The 17,842-nt window shown below is 40.1% G+C and overlaps 1 protein-coding gene across 1 annotated transcript in view; it reads left to right on the top strand.

Moving 5' to 3' along the window:
* The window catches only part of NCAM2 (neural cell adhesion molecule 2), a 591,660-nt gene that overhangs the window by 499,695 nt on the left and 74,123 nt on the right, over nt 1–17,842 (top strand). Inside the window, exons 13-14 of the mRNA XM_074983463.1 lie at nt 217–336; nt 9,651–9,772. Of these exons, the coding sequence (XP_074839564.1) occupies nt 217–336; nt 9,651–9,772 (242 nt within the window). The remainder of the gene's footprint in view (nt 1–216; nt 337–9,650; nt 9,773–17,842) is intronic.

Here is a 17,842-nt window from a genome sequence, read left to right as displayed (position 1 = left end):
ATTTCGTTGCAGCAAAATTTGTACAGAAACAAAATCATTTGAAATTATTAGCAATGGACACAGTTAATATTTTTTCACTTTTGCAAATAAAACATTGTAAAGTCAAACTCCTAATTTATAGTGAAGCAAATGAATTACAGCATAGCTGCGGAAGAGTTGTCTTAAAATATTATTCTGACAGTTTTTGTTTCATCCCCTCCTTTCCTTTTCTTTCAGCAATGGTTGTTCTTAGTAATCTGGAACCGAACACGACATATGAAATCAAGGTTGCAGCTATAAATGGAAAAGGACAAGGAGAATACAGCAAAATTGAGATCTTTCAGACTTTACCAGTTCGTAAGTTATGCCTTAATTTTTAAATGAAAACTTACCTTATTTTTACTCCTCAATCTATTTTATATCTAGTTCAGCTCTTTTTTTTTTAATCATTGTGAGTAAAATGCATACTTTATAATACTGAAGATCACTGGATTATTTTGTTCCTGACAGTGTGTTTTCTGGTCATTTGAATGACCCAAAACTAGATAGCTATAAATAACTAGAGAAATTATCAGAATGTTAGAAAAATCTCCATTTTTTATTGAGGAGAATATAACATTAATGCATCTTAGCCTAAATTCAGCTCTCATTGACATGGATGCAGTCCCACTGACTTTAACGAGAATGGAATTTGACCATTTCACTAGACATTTTCTCTAGCAAGTTGTCCCTTGGTCCTGTTCACTACAGTGAAGATCTCTCTTGTCCTGTGCTTTCCCCATTTTATTGTCTGAGGACTTTGTTTATAGTTAATGTATAAATGTGAGGAAAACAAATGCCTTTGAGACCCACTTGACCCATGTAGGCTAATTGTTGCTGTGTGAACTTAAACATGCCCCATCAATGTCATTTGGAGAGAACTGATAACTGTGCCTATATTGATAACACACGCATTTCATCATGATATCATTGATCAGTGAATTAGGAGTTTTCAGGTGATATGTTACAAGACATAGTTTAGGCAGATATTATTACAAAAGTCTGTGGACCATGAGAACAGTGTGAATTTGGTGATATTATGTCACTCTTAGTCCATGTCTGCCAGCTGAGTCCAAGGTTCACCTCCAACCAAATTCTTCGTCCTGTGTTCTCTTGCTTCCAACCTCTGCCCTTGGAAGGAGGACTCTTACCCCATTAGAACATGTCCTTCCCTGGAACCTGGAGAGATCTTCCTTTTAATTCTTCTCCAAGAAAGAGTGAATGATCCTTGCGAGGATTCTGGTCTGTGTCTGTTTGACCCCTGAATGAAGGCCTTCTTGCTGCAGCCATCCATCTAGTGCACTCCCTCTTCAGGAGCTTCTCTCACAGTCTCACTGTTTTGATAAGTCCCCCAGAAATTATTCCTTCTAAATTCCCTTTAGCTCTCTGGCTCTGGCTTCCCTTGGGGTTTTCCTTCCACAGAAGCCTTCAGTCTTCCTTTGGAGTCTACTCTGGCTGAGTTTGGGCAACCTTTATCAGGTACAATTGGCTGTTTAATAACCAGTCACCTGACTCAGTCACTTACTCCCCACCAACCTCATGAGCCAGTCACTGGCAGAGACGGCCTTAGAAACTGACCTAAACTATGTCTAGTGTTGCTTCCTTTGATAAACAATTGTAGCAAAAGGCACATATTGTTGCCATTGGGCCAATTTTTGCAATGGTCACTCAAGCCTTGTAGGCTAACACAGCTTGCCAAGGGGTTACAATACCTAAAATCATGCCTGGTTTTCATATTCATGAACATTTCAAAATAAATGCAAAGTTAGAGTAGTTTGGAATAGAGGCACTTTTGAAATGACTGTTCATAATTAACTGAGACCAGATCTAAATGATTTCCATTAATCTCAATGGGATTTGAATCAGGCCTTTCGATTTGAAATGGTAATCCCTGGAATTTTAGATATGTTAGATGGATTCTGATGCCACAGGAGCAGGCACACTTTTGTCAGCACAGCTATGGGGAGGAGGTTAAATAGATGTGAAATTGTTTTGGCATTTGTTGTTTGGACCCACTTGTCTTTTCTCTGCTGTTGAAATCAACATTGTTTTGGGTAGCAGTTTCATAGAAAGCTTTTCAACTTCATATAGTGCAATTGTTCACAGCAATTATGATTAATTGTCAGTGAGTTCATTTCTACATGAAAGTAAATGAAGCTTTTGTTTGGTACAACATATTAGAATGCCAACAGAATTCAACAACTGAACATAAAATTTGAATATGTGGTCCTAACGAGCAAGAACTGAATAATATAACTTTGACTCCTTTTGTTCTATTGTCACATCATATGCATATTTCTTTTCCTCTTGCAACATGCTACTGTTCTTAACTCGCTATCACTAGGAAGATTCAAATGTCTAATGTGTAATGAGGTTTTCATCAATTATCTATGTATTCGTATGAATATGTATTTTATGAATACACTTCCCCATTTTATTTCTTTTCTGTAACCCTGTCTTTAATGAGAGATGCTGTTGAAGCTGAACAACTTGAACTATAACATACCTGTAAAGTACCTTTATATATTTTTTAAAAAATGGCCTCTTGATCATGAATTCACCACACTTTCAGCAGTGTGGCCTTTTTCTGGCTTGTTTGAGAAGATGTGTTGCTTCTTAAAGAATACAGAACTACCTGCTAAGAAGTCAGGTAGCTCCATAACAGGTGATCATAACCCTGGTCCAACTCCACACAGCAGGTGGGAAAGAAGGACAATATTTATGCCCACGTCTGGGCAGCAAACACTCTCTTTTTTGCCTTCAGCGACTCCCACCTATGGGACTAGTTAAATTACTAGGTTTCTTCAGGACCTACTGTATGAGTAGTACTCTAGGTGCTCTTTTCTTGGGGAACTGCAAAGAGTTTTGCCCTCCCTATCAGCTTAGCTAAGACAAGGTGGGTTTTTTGCCTGTTCCACAGCAAGTCAGTGGCTTACTGAGAGCAAAAAACAAAGAAGTTGAGCTATGAAATCATACCTCATTAGGTAGGCTTGGGCAGATGTTCTGCATCACAGCTCTGTGACAGGACACTCTGCTTATTGCTGGATAGCTCCTCCTCTTGGTCACTCTGACGATTAACTCTTCAAGACAGATGCTCCTTTCTGTGGTTGCACAGCTACATCTCTCTGTCAGTTTCTCTTGACCCACAGCTCGTTTCTCCCTCTGGGAACTGCTGCCTATCCTGCTTTGTAACTGAGTCCTCTGGCCAGGTCACTAAATGCATTCACCTTCTAGGCTAGTCTTTCAATGTCTCTTCTGTCCGCATCTTGTCAGGCAGTCCTCCTGCCCTCTGCCCTGACCCTGTCATACCCACAGGTACTCTGGCAATCCCTGCCCTCAAATAGAACCATTCTGTAGCAGCTGGTAATGGAATCCAAGCCAACATCCTATTCTGGGTTGCAGTCCAGCGCCCTATGCAAAGAGTTATGGTGTGCAGCTCCACCACCTGACTGCACTCGCCCTTAGACTCCTTCTGAACAGCTTCTTCTCCCCTTCCTCCTCCCTTATCTCAGGGTGGGAGAATGCAGGTTTCTTCCCGGTCACAAATTCTGTAGGCAATGGACATAGTACTCAGACAGAATGAATTGGGAAAAAAAAAACAATTAACAGAGGTATTCTTTAAAGGAGCAAAAATGGGATGGTGTTGGCGGGTGAGGGATGATTCTGGGCTCTTGAGATTATCGTCTCTGGGACAAAACAACTCTATTTTTTTAGCCCCACTTAATACTCATTTAAGGATGGGGGAAGGTTAGCTGGGTACCAGGATGAGCAAGAGGGATTGCTGCCAGCATCTTTCTGATAGATATAATTAATTATGGAATTACCTGCACTGCATGATTATGTCAGCTGGATTCTGTCAGACACTGAGGCCTGGCTTACACTGGGAGGTTACGTTAAATTTAGCTGCCCTAGGTTGATTTTCTAAGCAGTCAGTTCACACACTAGCGTCCATTCTGATGCCTTCAACAGCTTGTAAGGTCAATTTTGGTATTCCTGCTTTAGTACCTGCTACACTGATGACACCTCAGAGCAAAACTTTGTCCTTGTACATAACATATACATATTGTTTGCCACAGAGACTCTTTTCTGAAATTACTTGGGCTGGGTCTACATGCACCCCTTCCTTTCGAATAGGGCATCTTATGAGCGTGTTCGAAAGATGCTAATGAGGCACTGCAATAAATACACCAGATAGGAAGAAGGGCTTTAGAAAACTGGGGGTGTCCTTTCAGAAGGTCCTGTCTACACGGGCGACGTGCGATTCAAAAAGCCGCACTTTCGAATGTCCACAGCCGCCTTTATGCTAATGAGGTGCTGTATGTTCATTGCAGTGCATCATTAGCATATTTTGAACCCGCTCATTAATATGCCCCTTTCAAAAGGAAGAGGCACATGTAGACACAGGGTTGGTATGTTGTAAAACTTATCTCCCTAATGTCTGACCTTCACTTATGTTTTGTTGCAATATGTGCAACAATGTGCTCTTTGACCATTGCTCATCACCCCCTTCCAGCTGTTAGGCTGTCACAGATCAGAAGAAGAAAACAAATGCATGAAAATATGTTCCTGGAGCACATGCAAGCTGCCTACATGGACAGGGCAAAGTTAAATGCATGGGGGAGAGCCATGGTGGAGGAAAGGAGAGTGACTGAAGGGACAGGAGGGTGGATCAGGAGGACAGGAGAGCGCTCAGAGAGAATGAAGTCCAGACCCAGGAGGAGATGTTCGAGCAGCAGACAGCTCTCCTGAGGTGCCTAGTACAAGAGCACAGAGCCCCAGTGCGGCCTGTGATGAAACACACGCTCTCCTCACCACATTCTGTACTCTTCCCCTGCGTAGGTGCCCCAGAGTGCAGGGAAGTCAAGTGCAGGCTTCAATTCCACTCACAGGGATGTTTCTCAAAGCAGAAGACTGACATGCTCCTACTTCTGATTGCAAAATGCCTCTCACCTTTGCTTACCTGCCTCTGAAGCCCCTGCCATGAATTCTTGTATGCTTCATTTTGTCTCCTAAATAAAAATGCATAACCTCTCAAGAACAGCCTTTCTATTGCTTGTGTTGCACCAGGGGTGGGGTGGGGGAACAGAATTTTACAGTGTTTACAGGCCAGCACTCATCATACAAGGGGCACATCCTTAACAGCAACAGACTTGACTTTCATGTCGCTGTCTGGTCATTCACAAAGCTGTTTTACAAAACCTCCCTGATTTGAAGTGCCCGTCCCTGTCCCCTCCTTATTTCCCTGATGTCTGGCTGCTCATAACTAGGGGTGAGGTGATTTTCTTTGGTTTTCCAGCTGGGCATGAAATTTTCCTCCCATACTTTCACAAAAATGATGGGTCACACAGCAAGCTGCCCCCAGGAAGGAAATGTTGCTTTTGCTGAGGTGTAACTGAGGCAGGAGGCTTCATTCCACCTGTGTGTGGCTTCATAAGCCAAGGGAGCAATGGGTAAGTTGGGTGCCTCAGGAACATTATTGGCATCTCCACATCTCCAATGGTAATTTTCAGATCTGGGAAGAAAATTCCATTCTGCAGCTTTCTGAACAAACCAGAGTTCCTAAAGCTGTGTGTGTCATGCAACTTTCCTGACGATCCCACTCTGACATCAGTGAAATGGCCTTTGCAACCACCAATGCCTGCAACACCACCAGGAAGTATTCCTTGTCGTTTATGTATTCTGTGTCAAGGTAGTCTGGTGCCAAGATAGTGAGGTGCATTCCATCCATTGACTTGCTGCAATTAGGGAACCTCACTGTGGCAAAATCCCACGTACTGTGTCCTGCACATTTTCCACAGAAGCTGTCCATTGTAGCAGAAGGTCATTAATTGCCTTGGCTACCTGGGTAACAGCAGCCCCAACTGTAGATTTGCCCTCTTTGAATTGATTGCTCACTGACCAGTAGCTGTCTGACATTGCAAGCTTCCACAGAGCTATTGTCATTCACTTCTGAACTGTCAGAGCAGGTCTCATTCTGGTATTCTGCTTCAGGGCAGGCAAAAACAATTTGATGAGTTCCATGAAAGTGGCCTTACGTATGCAGAAGTTTTGTAGTCACTGAACCAGCATTCCACTGTGTACAAAGCATCAAGTGCAGCCAGCATCTCCCCATTCCTCCTCTCAAGTGTTTCACATTCATTGTTCTGAAGGCTGCTTAGTGGTTCTTCACACACCACAACACTATATGTGAGGTGCTCACAATATATGACACAATAGTTTGACCATGGATGGAGTCCATGCAATCTTGCAATGACATCTGTATGGATACCCAGCGATAAAAAGATATAAAAACACTTTTTGCCATTGCTTTCCAAAAGGGGAGCAAGGAGATAAGTGCACTCTGGCAGGCTGATGATACATACGCAGAACCACCCACAACACTGTTTTGCTCCTTCAGACACTGGGAGCTTAACCCACAATGCAAGGGAGGCAGCAGGAACTGTGGGATAGATACTACTCACAGTGCATCACTGACAAAGTCTAAGCTGCTTACCTTAATGGGGAGGCACTCCATTAACTTAGTGTGTCAATGTAGACATACACCCTCAATTTTACAGAATAGGTTGCTAAAAAGTGACTTTAACAAGTTCGACCAATTCTCCTAAGGTAGGTGTACCCTTAGAAATAAAGTTTCACCCTCGTTAAACCACATCTAGTGTCTCCTGTTCCTTTTCACAGAAGATCTTTCAAGAATACTCCAACACATTTCTAGCCCTGGCAGGGCCAGTATCACTCCTAGGCCACAGACCTCTGTTTTGTCCCCAGTCCCACATTATGGTGACTGCTTGCCGACACCAGGGTTCTGGATTCCATCCTGTGGCCTGAAGGGCAGTGGGTAGTCGGCCCCTGGTCAGACCAGGCTGAGTGACCAGTCCTTCCCTGTCTCTGGACATGCCCTGGGATTAACAGGGGTAGGGAGCCCAAACACTCCCTGTGAGAGCTCCTCATCTCCCCTGCTGTTTCTGATACTGTTGGAAATGAGATTGAACTGATGAAGTGGGTCTGTCCCACAAAAGCTCATAGCTGAATAACTAGTTTGTTTAGTCTTTAAAGTGCTACATTTCTACTGTTTTGTTTTGCTGGAGTAGAGACTAACACAGCTACCTCTCTACAGGTATTCTCCTTAGTCACTCTCTAACTCTCTTCTTGTCTGCTCTAGTCTCCTCACTTCTCAGCAACCTCCTCTTCCACTCCCCACTCCCCTACTTATCAGAAAAAAAGGCTTTTTAAAAGGCCCATGGCAGCATCCAGTAGGATCAGCTGGCGCTTAATTTATAGCAGCCTCTTCCTTCTCTGCTTGTGATGCTATCTGATTAGCCAGGGCTGTTTCTTCTTTTTAAAGCAGCCTCTGTCCTGACCCTGTCACATCTCTCTTCTGGATGACCTGAGAAAATCAGACCCAAGACAATGGTTTGACTTTTAGACTCATAACTGAGCAATCTAATCACATTTTTGCTCAGCCACTCTGCTCCATTCTGTGTTTCAGAGAAGGTATTGAGTAGAACTAATTAATAAATGTTAATTGTGTTTTGTGGGAAATTTTGAAAGGAAATATTGCTCAAAAAAACCCCTGTGATTTTATTTTTCAATTTTTGAATGAAAAATCAAAACTTAAAAATGTTTGGAGTAGGTATGTTCTAGTTTAGAAAACAGGTTTTGTTTTAAAATAAAAAATAAAAACAGGTAACCCAGATGGTTCCATTTAAAATTTAAAAGGTTCTCTGGGTTTAAAATCTTTGATTGCAAAACCCAGCAGACCCTTTATATGTAAAAAGGTTTTGTTTTTGCTTTTGCCCCTTTTTTGATTGAAAAATCAGAAAAACATGAAAGGAGAACTTTGATTACTTTAAAAAAAAGGGAAAAACTGAAAGTTTTCAGGCCAATCTTTAAACAGGTATAGTATGGAAATAATACAAAAATCTTGCCCTCTGAAGCATTCTATGAGTAAGCGTCTTCTATATGGCAATTGTCCTTTTTTTTTTTTACTGTATTTGTGAAAGGGATCACATACTTAGAGTAAAGATATGATGGAACATGAACCTAAATTCCAGCACACCAAAATACAGCTCTCCTTTTAGCATTGTCAATACTTTTTAAATGTTATACTTAAATATTTACTGTGATCAAAATTTCAGCATAAATATTCCAGTTATAATAGCCCTTTACAAGAAAAAAGATCAACATGAAAGGATGTGTTTATTATAAAAATATAAGCGTTATCTACACTAGCACCCCCCTTTCAAAAGGGGGATGCTAATGAGACACTTTGGGATATGCTGATGATGCGTTGCAATGAATATGCAGCGCCTCATTAGCATAATGGCAGCCGCAGCGCTTCTAAAGTGCCGCTTTTGATTGTGCGTGGCTCGTCTACACAGGGTCCTTTTCGAATGGACCCCATACACTTCAAAATCCCCTTATTTCTATAACCAAACAGGAACAAAGGGATTTCGAAGTGTGCAGGGTCCCTTCGAAAAGGACTCCGTGTAGGTGAGCCAAACGTGATTAAAAGCGACACTTTCGAAGTGCTGCAGCCACCATTATGCTAATTCATATTCATTGCAGTGCCTTGTTACTATATCCCAAAATGTCTTATTTGCATCCCCCGTTCGAAGTGGGGGGGAGGGCACTAGTGTAGACATAGCCTTAGTGTGTGTGAGGTAAAATTTGATAAATTTGAATATCTAATAAAGCACTTTTCTTCAAATTCATTCTTGTTGAAATAATAGTACATCATAATCTAAATGAGTCTCAGTTTTCGTTTGGACAGTTTATTGCTACTGTTTGTAACAGTTTATTTTCTTTTTAATGATTTAGATCCCACATGCATATATGGATGTGTATAATGATTTGCTCAATAACATTGGATTATTTATGTGCTTAAAATTAACCAGCAGCTTTTCTAACTTAGTGCCTTCTTAAGGAGTCATTTCTTAAAAAAGTTAAATGTAAAAGGGTAGTAATATGTCAGATCATAGACACTGTGACTCTTTTTATTATAAATCCTTTTTATTTTATCATACAAGCCTTTGATATGTATCAGAGGGGTAGCCGAGTTAGTCTGTATTTTCAAAACCAACAAGAAGTTCTGTGGCACCTTAAGGAGAGAGTCCCAGTCAAGAAGAGAGCCAGAGTTGACCAGGTCAATTCAGTCACAGAGGTTGTGGTCCATTACCAGCAGCTAATGTGGAGTTGTGAACATCAAGAGAGGAGAACCTGCTTCTGTAATTGGCCAGCCACTCCCAGTCTCTGTTCAATCCTTGGTTGATAGTGTCAAATTTGCAAATTAATTGCAGCTCTGCAGTTTCTCTTTGGAGTCTGTTTTTGAAGTTTTTTGTTGCAGGGTGACTACTTTTAAATCTGTTACTGAGTGTCCAGGGACACTGAAGTTTTCTCCTGAAGGTTTTTGTATGTTACCATTCCTGGTATCTGTTTTGTGCCCATTTATTCTTTTACGTAGAGACCTTTATGTTTTGTAACACACATGACAGCACTGATCCTAGGATAAACATTATGAATGTAACAGAAAGCTTGCAAGCATTGTGATGTTTTAGATAAATAATCTTAATCGGAGAGTAGAAATAATAAATAGAAAATAGAATTATGGAATTTCTCTTCTCTTCAATGCTCAGGTGAGCCAAGCCCTCCATCAATTCATGGACAACCAGGCAGTGGAAAGAGCTTTAAACTTAGCATAACTAAACAGGATGATGGAGGAGCCCCCATATTGGAATATATTGTGAAATACAGAAGTGTAAGTATTTCATTAATCACAGGGGAATGTTTTTATCTCTAGTACCTTTTTGAATGTTCAGAAGAGGCTTCAAGGACAATGCATTGTTTTAAAATAGTTTGCTTAATACACAGCTGAAAAAAATAGAAATTTGCAACGTATATTGAAATGTACATAAGTTATCCTCACTCTTTATGACCAGGTTTTTAATTTCAGATAACTATACCAAATGGATGACTGAAAAGTCAGAACTGCCAAAAAAAATCTGAGATTTTGCTTTGTATACGATAAGTAGCAATGTTTGTGTTTTGTTTTCAACTATAAGAAATAATCAGATGGTATACTAAGTAAGTAAAAGGTCTGGTATTAGATTCCAGAGTATGTGATTAAAGATTACTAGTCTTTATGTTTGTGTTTATTTGTGGTGTGATGCACACTTTAGGGCACCCTAATATGCAAATGTACCTTAAATTATCTTAGTTGTCCTCTGAGTTAATTGAAGGTCATCTTGCCATTGTGTATTTTCTACCTTTTCTACACATTTAGAAATTCTCACAGAGATAGCTTGCAATGAGTAAGTATAGCATAGTAAATAGACCAACTCATTTATAAATAATCTTATGGTTCTGTTGGCTGGATATCTGATTTGTAGTACACTTGAAGCTCTTTATTCAGGAAACCGTGTGAAATAGAGTATGCTGGAGAAAAGATGTTGCTGGGCCAGTGAGGTTGCTGCAAGATGCGGGTGTGAAGGGGTGGGGCAATTACCTGGTGCCCAGCTCCGAAGGGCACAAGTAGTTCCATGCCCCCTGCCACTATGGGAGTGGCAGTGCAAAGCCTCAAGAGAATTGTCTCTGTGTGCAGTAGTGCCTCCAGCTGGAAGAAGAGGAGTGGCAACAGGCTGAGCTGCTTCCTCCTCCATTGTGTGGGTGCTCCTGAATTACAGACGCCTTGAGTATGGGCGTTCAAACCCCATCTACTACACTGTTTTATGTAATTGAAGAACACCTCTGATAATGTTAAGAGAACTGGTTGGTCTTTCCTCCAAATCTTACTGAAAAAAGTAAGAATGAGGAGTAGTTTACACAGACACACACACACACAAACACAAAATATTGCTTCCTTGAAGGAAGTAATAGTATGCATCATCATCAACAGCCCTGGGCTCAGCGCCCGTTAGCGTCCAATGCCTCCCTCACTATTTCCTTGCATCTTTCCCTGTACAGTGCTGTGTGGCTTAGTTTCTGTTGACCAGCTCTGCACTGATCTACTATATAATCTACCCATTCTCTGTGAGGTCTGTCTTTCCTATTCAAGACGTCCATTATGCCAAATACCACAGTCTTGATTTTTGGCTCATTGTTCATTCTGCAGATATGCTCAAACAGCTGCAACTCCTGTTGTATAACCTGCAGTAAATTCTCTTTCGGTTGTATCTTCCTATATAATTCCTTGTTGGTCACCTTCTGCATCCATCCTATTCTCAGGGTCTTCCTATAACAACTCTTCTCAAATGCCAATATTCTTCTCATCGAATTGTTCATTACCACCCATGTCTCACATCTGTACAACACGCTGCTGAATACACACATTTTCAAGATGCTCAGGTTTGTTCCTAAGCTAATTGCTTTGCTTTTCCATATCTTATCCATTACCTTTAAACTCACTCTTGCTTTCACTATTCTAGTCACTATTTCCTTCTTACAGTCTAAAACATACATTATGTTGCTTCCCAGGTACATGGACTTCTCTACATTTTCTACTTCGATTCTCTCTACACTGATCTTCCTTCCTATTTCCTTATCTCCAAATACCATTGGTTTTGTTTTATCAATGTTCATAATCAGTTCGTACCACTTCCCTTCCTTATGTTGCACCTGCATCATTCTTGCTAGCTTCTCTTCATCTTCAATGATAACTATATCATCCGTGTACCTCAAGTTGTTGATTGTCATCCCATGCACAGATATCCCTTCTACCTTTTCCTTGATCTTGTCTATTGCTTTATTTAGGTGCATGATGAAGATAAGCAGCAATATTGGATCTCCTTGTCTCATACCTCTACTCGTTCTAAACCAACTTCCCATGTCTATGAATGTTCTCACTGCTGCCTCTGCATTGTTGTTGATATCCTTTAATAACAGTATCAGTCTGTAATCCACTCCATATGACTCCAAAACCGCCCAAGTCACTTTCTGATGTACACTGTCTAATGCCTTCCAAAATTGAAGAAGCAACCTTTGTCTACTATCAGCCTTAATGCCAATACCTGCTGGATGGTTCTTCTGTCTTTCCTGAATCCTGCTTCTATGTCTGCTAGATGTTCTTCTATCTGCAATCTCAGTCTTTCTGTCAATATCATCATCACCTTGCCAAGAAGATTTGTTAGGGCAATCGTTCTATAGTTCTTGCTCTCCAGTGCACTTCCTTTCTTGTGCATTGTCACTAGTGCAGATCTTCTCCATTCCTTTGGCACCTTGTCTTCTTTCCATGCTATGTTACATTGTGGGTGTATTTCCTGAATAATATTTCTCCGCCATATTTGATCATCTCTCCCATGATCTTGTCATTTCCAGGGCCCTTGTTGTTCTTTAGTCATTTCACTGCTCTTTGAGCACTGATGTGAAATGCATTTAATTAGCCACATTACAAGTGTGGTTCTTATTCTGGGATCTTCATTTAAGGAGAAAAGTACTTGAAACAACAGGAATGACAAGGTGTATCCGTGACATATGTCATTATCCAATCTTATCTGGAGAGGCTGCAAAGGAGGGTAGCTGTAGGGTCCAGAGATATCTAGACAAAATGAAGGACTGGGACAAAAGAAATGAGATGAGCTTCAACAAGGACAAGGACCAGTACTTAGGGTGGAGGAAACCCAAACTGTGCTATTGGCTGGGAGCCAATTGTCTAAGCAGCAGTTCTGCAAAAAAGAAGCTGGGAGTTACAGTGTTGGAGAAGCTGGATATGAGCCAACACTGTGCCTTTGTAACCCATAAAGCTAACACCATACTGGGGTCTGTCAGTAGTAACATTGCCAGCAGATCTAGCAGAGTGATTGTTTCCCTTTATTTGACAATGGTGAGGCTGCATCTGGAGTATTGTGTCCAATTCTGGACCCCCCAGTTAGAGAAGGGATGTGGACAGACTTGAGAGATGCAGGTGGCCATTGCTCTGGGCCCCCTTGAAAGGCCAGATCCTGAGGCAACTGTCCCTTTCCTCTGCCCTTGCCCACCTCCCCCCACCAATGGCCCTGTAGGGAAGTGGTAGAATGTCTTTCCCCACAGGCCTTCAAATCCTGGCTTGACAAAGCCCTAGCTGGTATGATTTAATTAGGATTGGTTCTGCTTTCAGAAGGGAATTGGAATTGATGACTTCCTGATGTTTCTTCAACTTTGTGATGCTATAAAAAGGTGTGTTTGTTTATTAAAATAGCAAGATAAACAGTGGATCACAAGATACTTACTTAAAACAGTATTTCCTTTCCCCATGTGTTGTACCATATTTAAAAGTGGAGAAAGGGAACTTACCACCAGGGAAAGTAGTGAATTTTAATTAACAAGTGTGAGTTTTATCATTGCAATTGTCTTAATTTATAAACTGAGCATACCTTCTTCTGTCAGCCCAGAATTACTTCACTGGGTGTAACCAGGAGGTCATTTTACCTGCACTGGAGTATAAAAGGACAAGTGTAAATACAGATAGACAGTCAGTGTGGGAAAAAAAAAAAAACCAAGGGTGTGAAATTGTGTATTTGGACACATTGAAACAGCTGATAGCTCAAATTTTTTTGTATAGAAACTAGTAAGCTGCAAAAAAATATTTAAGTGCTGTTTTGTACGCATCTGTAGTGTTTGCTCTGTCAATGGGCAAACATAGTCTTTTATATATAATTTTTGCCATGAGTGTTTCTTACAATGCAACTTTTCATTTCATGTTAGCTTTGGAACTATGCAAGTTGTAAACTTGGCACGTGAAGTGATTTTCCTGGATTAAGTATAACCAAAGAAGATTGGGTAGTTCAAAATCAATTGAAGACGAGAAGGCAGATCTTGCAGTAATAGCCTGAGGGACTAACAGCAGGGCTTATACCATAAATCTCTAAATCTTAATTGACCTATTTAAGTGACTTGCAGTCCAGTAGATTACAGAATATCTCAGTGGAGATGAGAAAGGAAAAAAGCAAAGGTGTGGGAGAGACATGCTAGTGGAGTTATCAAAGGACTGATAAGATGTGAAGATGAGTTTCTGAGTTAAATACTGTATGTCTAGATATTGATGTACAGAAAAATATGAATTGCATATTAAACATGTCAGGCCAAGACATGTGTGCACACTATAAAGGTCTGAATTCTTCTCACTGATATAAGGCTACCTCTACACTACCCCGTAGTATGAGCCCACAAAATTGACTTCTCAGAGGTCACAGTTGTCCCCTGTACTCCTTGCAAGACTTGAAGAGTAAGGACGCTCAACAGGTGAGACAGCAAAGTCAGTCGAGCATAGATTACATTGATTCTAGTGCCCCAATTGCTATAGCTCAGATTGCATATTGTGGTCCACTTACTTTGCCCTGTGTAGACACAGCCTAAGATGTTCCTATGCTACTTAGTCCTAGGCATATATTGGATAAATTTGGAACTCTGTGGCTGTGTCTAGACTAGTCCTCAACTTTGAAGCAGACATGGTAATTCGGGTGTCAGGAGATTACTAATGAAGTGCTGCACTGCATATGCAGCACTTAATTAGGCTAACTCTCCCCCGTGGCAACTTCGAAGTGTGAAACTCAAAATTTTGATGAGCAAAGGGACTTCGAAGTATCACTTTGCAGTACCCATGGTGGATCCACAGCTACATGCAAGCCTGCACTTCAGAGTTTCACACTTCGAAGTTGCCGCAGAGATTTAGCCTAATGAAGTGCTGCATGAGCACTGAAGCTCTTCATTATAATCTCCTGACACCCTAATTTACCATACCCCCTTTGAAGTTGGGGGCTAGTCTAGACACCGCATGTGTGCTTTTTAAGTTCTTTGATCTGCCCTTTAGACAAAATATAATACATTTATGTAAAGCGATGTTTAAAGGCATTTTGTGACTAGTAAGTTTTAATATGCAGAGAATATATAAAATTTGATATTTGCATAGAAATTGTAAGATGTCACAAAAAACACCATTCTTCTCTGTATAATGAATGCTTACTTACTATCTATATATACATGCATAAATATCCCAAGAGAATATTTTATATTGTCTATATTTTTGAGTTTGTTTTTCTTCATTTTTATTTTATAAAATGTCATGAAAATATGTCATACCAGGTTTAAAAAAACAGTGAGTCAAGAAAACTTTTTTTTTCTCATGGTTGTGAAAGAATTAATGAATGTTACTATGTAAAAGTGTGTTTCTTGCCTGTTTGTTGATTTTATTTTCCAGGGGAGAGTTTGCAGGTTCTCAGGGTGGAATAGGGAAATAAGAATCCATTGTAATATTGCACAGCTTTATATCCACTCCATGTCTTGAGCCCCTTACTGGTTCTCAGCCCCTACTGTGACAAGTTTAAGTCAAGGCAAAATGTTTGGTTTTGTTTAAGTTCATTATCTAGTTCATATTCTGTTTTTCTAAATATTTAAATTTTGTTCCATGCCAACAAAAACAGATGAGCTTGTTTCACTGGTTTTGGAATGGGTTGATCCAACTGGGAGCACGTTTGTTTTCATTGGTTTCATTTGTATCTAAGTGCAAAGCTAAGTCTACCAATTCTAACATTATTTTAGGTACACATGTTAGAGGCTGAGTGAGAAACAGTAATACAGTATCATCTTACAGAGTAATTTTATGCTCTATCGTTCACAACTACAATCCTGGATTCATTCTGTTAATTCTTATATGCTCGGCTAAGTATTTATAAGGAGACAAAACAGTGGGAGTGACAAGGTGTATCCCTGACATGTATCATTACCTAATCTCATCTCATCTGTGGGGAGGATCTGAAATGAGCCACAGCATCTCTTCTGAATTTTTGATGGCCTTGTCACTTTGTGCAGAATACAAGCTTTCATTTTAAAAAATCATTTTTTATCATTTATGCCTGCCAGTAAAGTTTCACCAGTGTGAACCATTGTAGTTGTCTCTGAGGCATGGCAACCTGAAATAAGTATAGTAACCCATTCATCTCCCTGGGATATTGACAGTTAAGTGTTTTGAAGAATATTTAGATAAACTCATGGTTCTGTATGTTATTGCTAAGTATTTTAGCAGAAAAATCCAGAAAAATCTTTTCATCCTGTTTTGTTGAAGATAGCGTTGATGGCAACCTTTTATTTCTATCTCTTTGTTGGCAAGGATTATTCCCTACACCAGTTTTATCTAGTCTAGTTTTGAATTTCTTAAATGATCCTTCCTGAACTTCCCTTGGGAGAAAAATCAACAGTCTGATACAGGTTTTGACCATCTCTAAACTTTTCTTCCATTACTCCAAGTGCTTGGAGTGAGCCTCTGTGGAAAGGGTAAAGAGAGACAACAGCAATCTATTAAACAGGAAGGATATGACATGAGGAAGAGAGTACTGGGGGAGAAGCTACCAAGACAGGGGAAATGCAACATGCACTAGGGAGAATCAAAGAGAATAGAGTGGAATCAGACTAGAGAGGTAGCCTTGAGACCATGAGTAGTGTGGAGTGCAACTGTTCTTTTTTTTTTATTTTTCTTCACCCATTGCAATCCCCTCCTCTATTAAAACAGTATCTTGGAGAATTAGTTTGGGTCCAAGTCCATATTTCTTACCATTGACATGATTGGGTGCCTAAAGTCCTCCCCACAGCAAGAAATACAAGCGTAAGTTTTTGATCCTTTCACCAGAAACAAAGGATTCTGTTTAAAGTACTTCTCAGTTTTCAGTTGAGCATGATCCCCTTTGGTCCCGTTTAATTAGTTTTCCTATAACTTCTTTCAGCCTCATTACTAGCCCCTAGATCAATATCTTTGCTTGTGTGCTTAACAAGTTTATCAGGCAATAAGCTGAACATCAGTCAACAGGTTTTCTTTCTTTGGGAACATTGTTTTATAATCACTTATTTCATAATAGGGATCAGTTCCTTCATTATTATTTCTACAAAGCTTCTTGCTAAGACTGAGTATAGTCTCCATAAAAGATGGCAGCAAAGCCATCTGGTACAAGGTATTTTTGAGTGTGTATTATCAAAGTGCCTGTTTCACTCCTGCCAGTTTTTGCATCAGAGAATTGTTCTGTTTCGGTTGTGGTTAGCTTTCATAAACTTCAACAAGTAATTCTGAACCACAAATCCTTCTGTTATAAAATGCCAGAGTATATAATTTTTGATACAAATTTTGCAATGTTTCTGGTTTATTCTTTTTGGCCCAAATCTTAGCCTACTGGAATAATCTTAAATAGATAGGTTTAGTATAAAGGGAATTTTCATAGCAGTTTGAAAGGCAAAAAAATCCTCCTCAGCTTCTCCAAACACAGACTGCCAGTGGCTTTGGAGGAAAAGAAGGGGGGGGGGAATATGTTCAGTTAACAGGGCTCTTCTTTGACACCCCTAGTTCCATTTTAGCTGAGAAATTAGAATTAAGTAATGACAAACCCAGCCTCATTTGGGGTCCTCTTGGTGTTTCAGCTTTTATGATGCATTCAGGACTCATTTTCTCAGCAACCATGAAGACCAGCAACTTTCTTTTGTTTGGTCCAGTAAAAGCTGAGATTCTTATGTAGTCAGTGGGATGTTGGACTGTGTGTAAAGAATTAGATATTTTGAGATGTAAAAAAAAAAAAAGTTGGAGTGAACAAACAGGCCAACTCCCCTGATTTCAATGGAGTTTTGCCCATTCACACCAGCAGGGAATTTCATTTATTGAATTTTTGAATAATTCCTACTAAGTAACAGCCTACATAGCTGCTGGTTGACTGTCCATGGTCCTCTTCTCACTATTCTGCAAGGCTAGTTTCTAATGAGTTCTCAGACCCAGCTTCCTTGGGGATATACACTATTGTCTTGTAGCTCCTAACTGGGGAAAGAAAATGATAAAACTAACTAATATATCAATATTAAAGTAGGGTTTCTTTCAATCTCT

The sequence above is a fragment of the Carettochelys insculpta genome, chromosome 1 (genome assembly GCF_033958435.1).
Source record: "Carettochelys insculpta isolate YL-2023 chromosome 1, ASM3395843v1, whole genome shotgun sequence".
NCBI lineage: Eukaryota > Metazoa > Chordata > Testudines > Carettochelyidae > Carettochelys > Carettochelys insculpta.
Note: the sequence above shows the minus strand (reverse complement) of the source record. Positions and strands in the feature narration are given on the sequence as shown.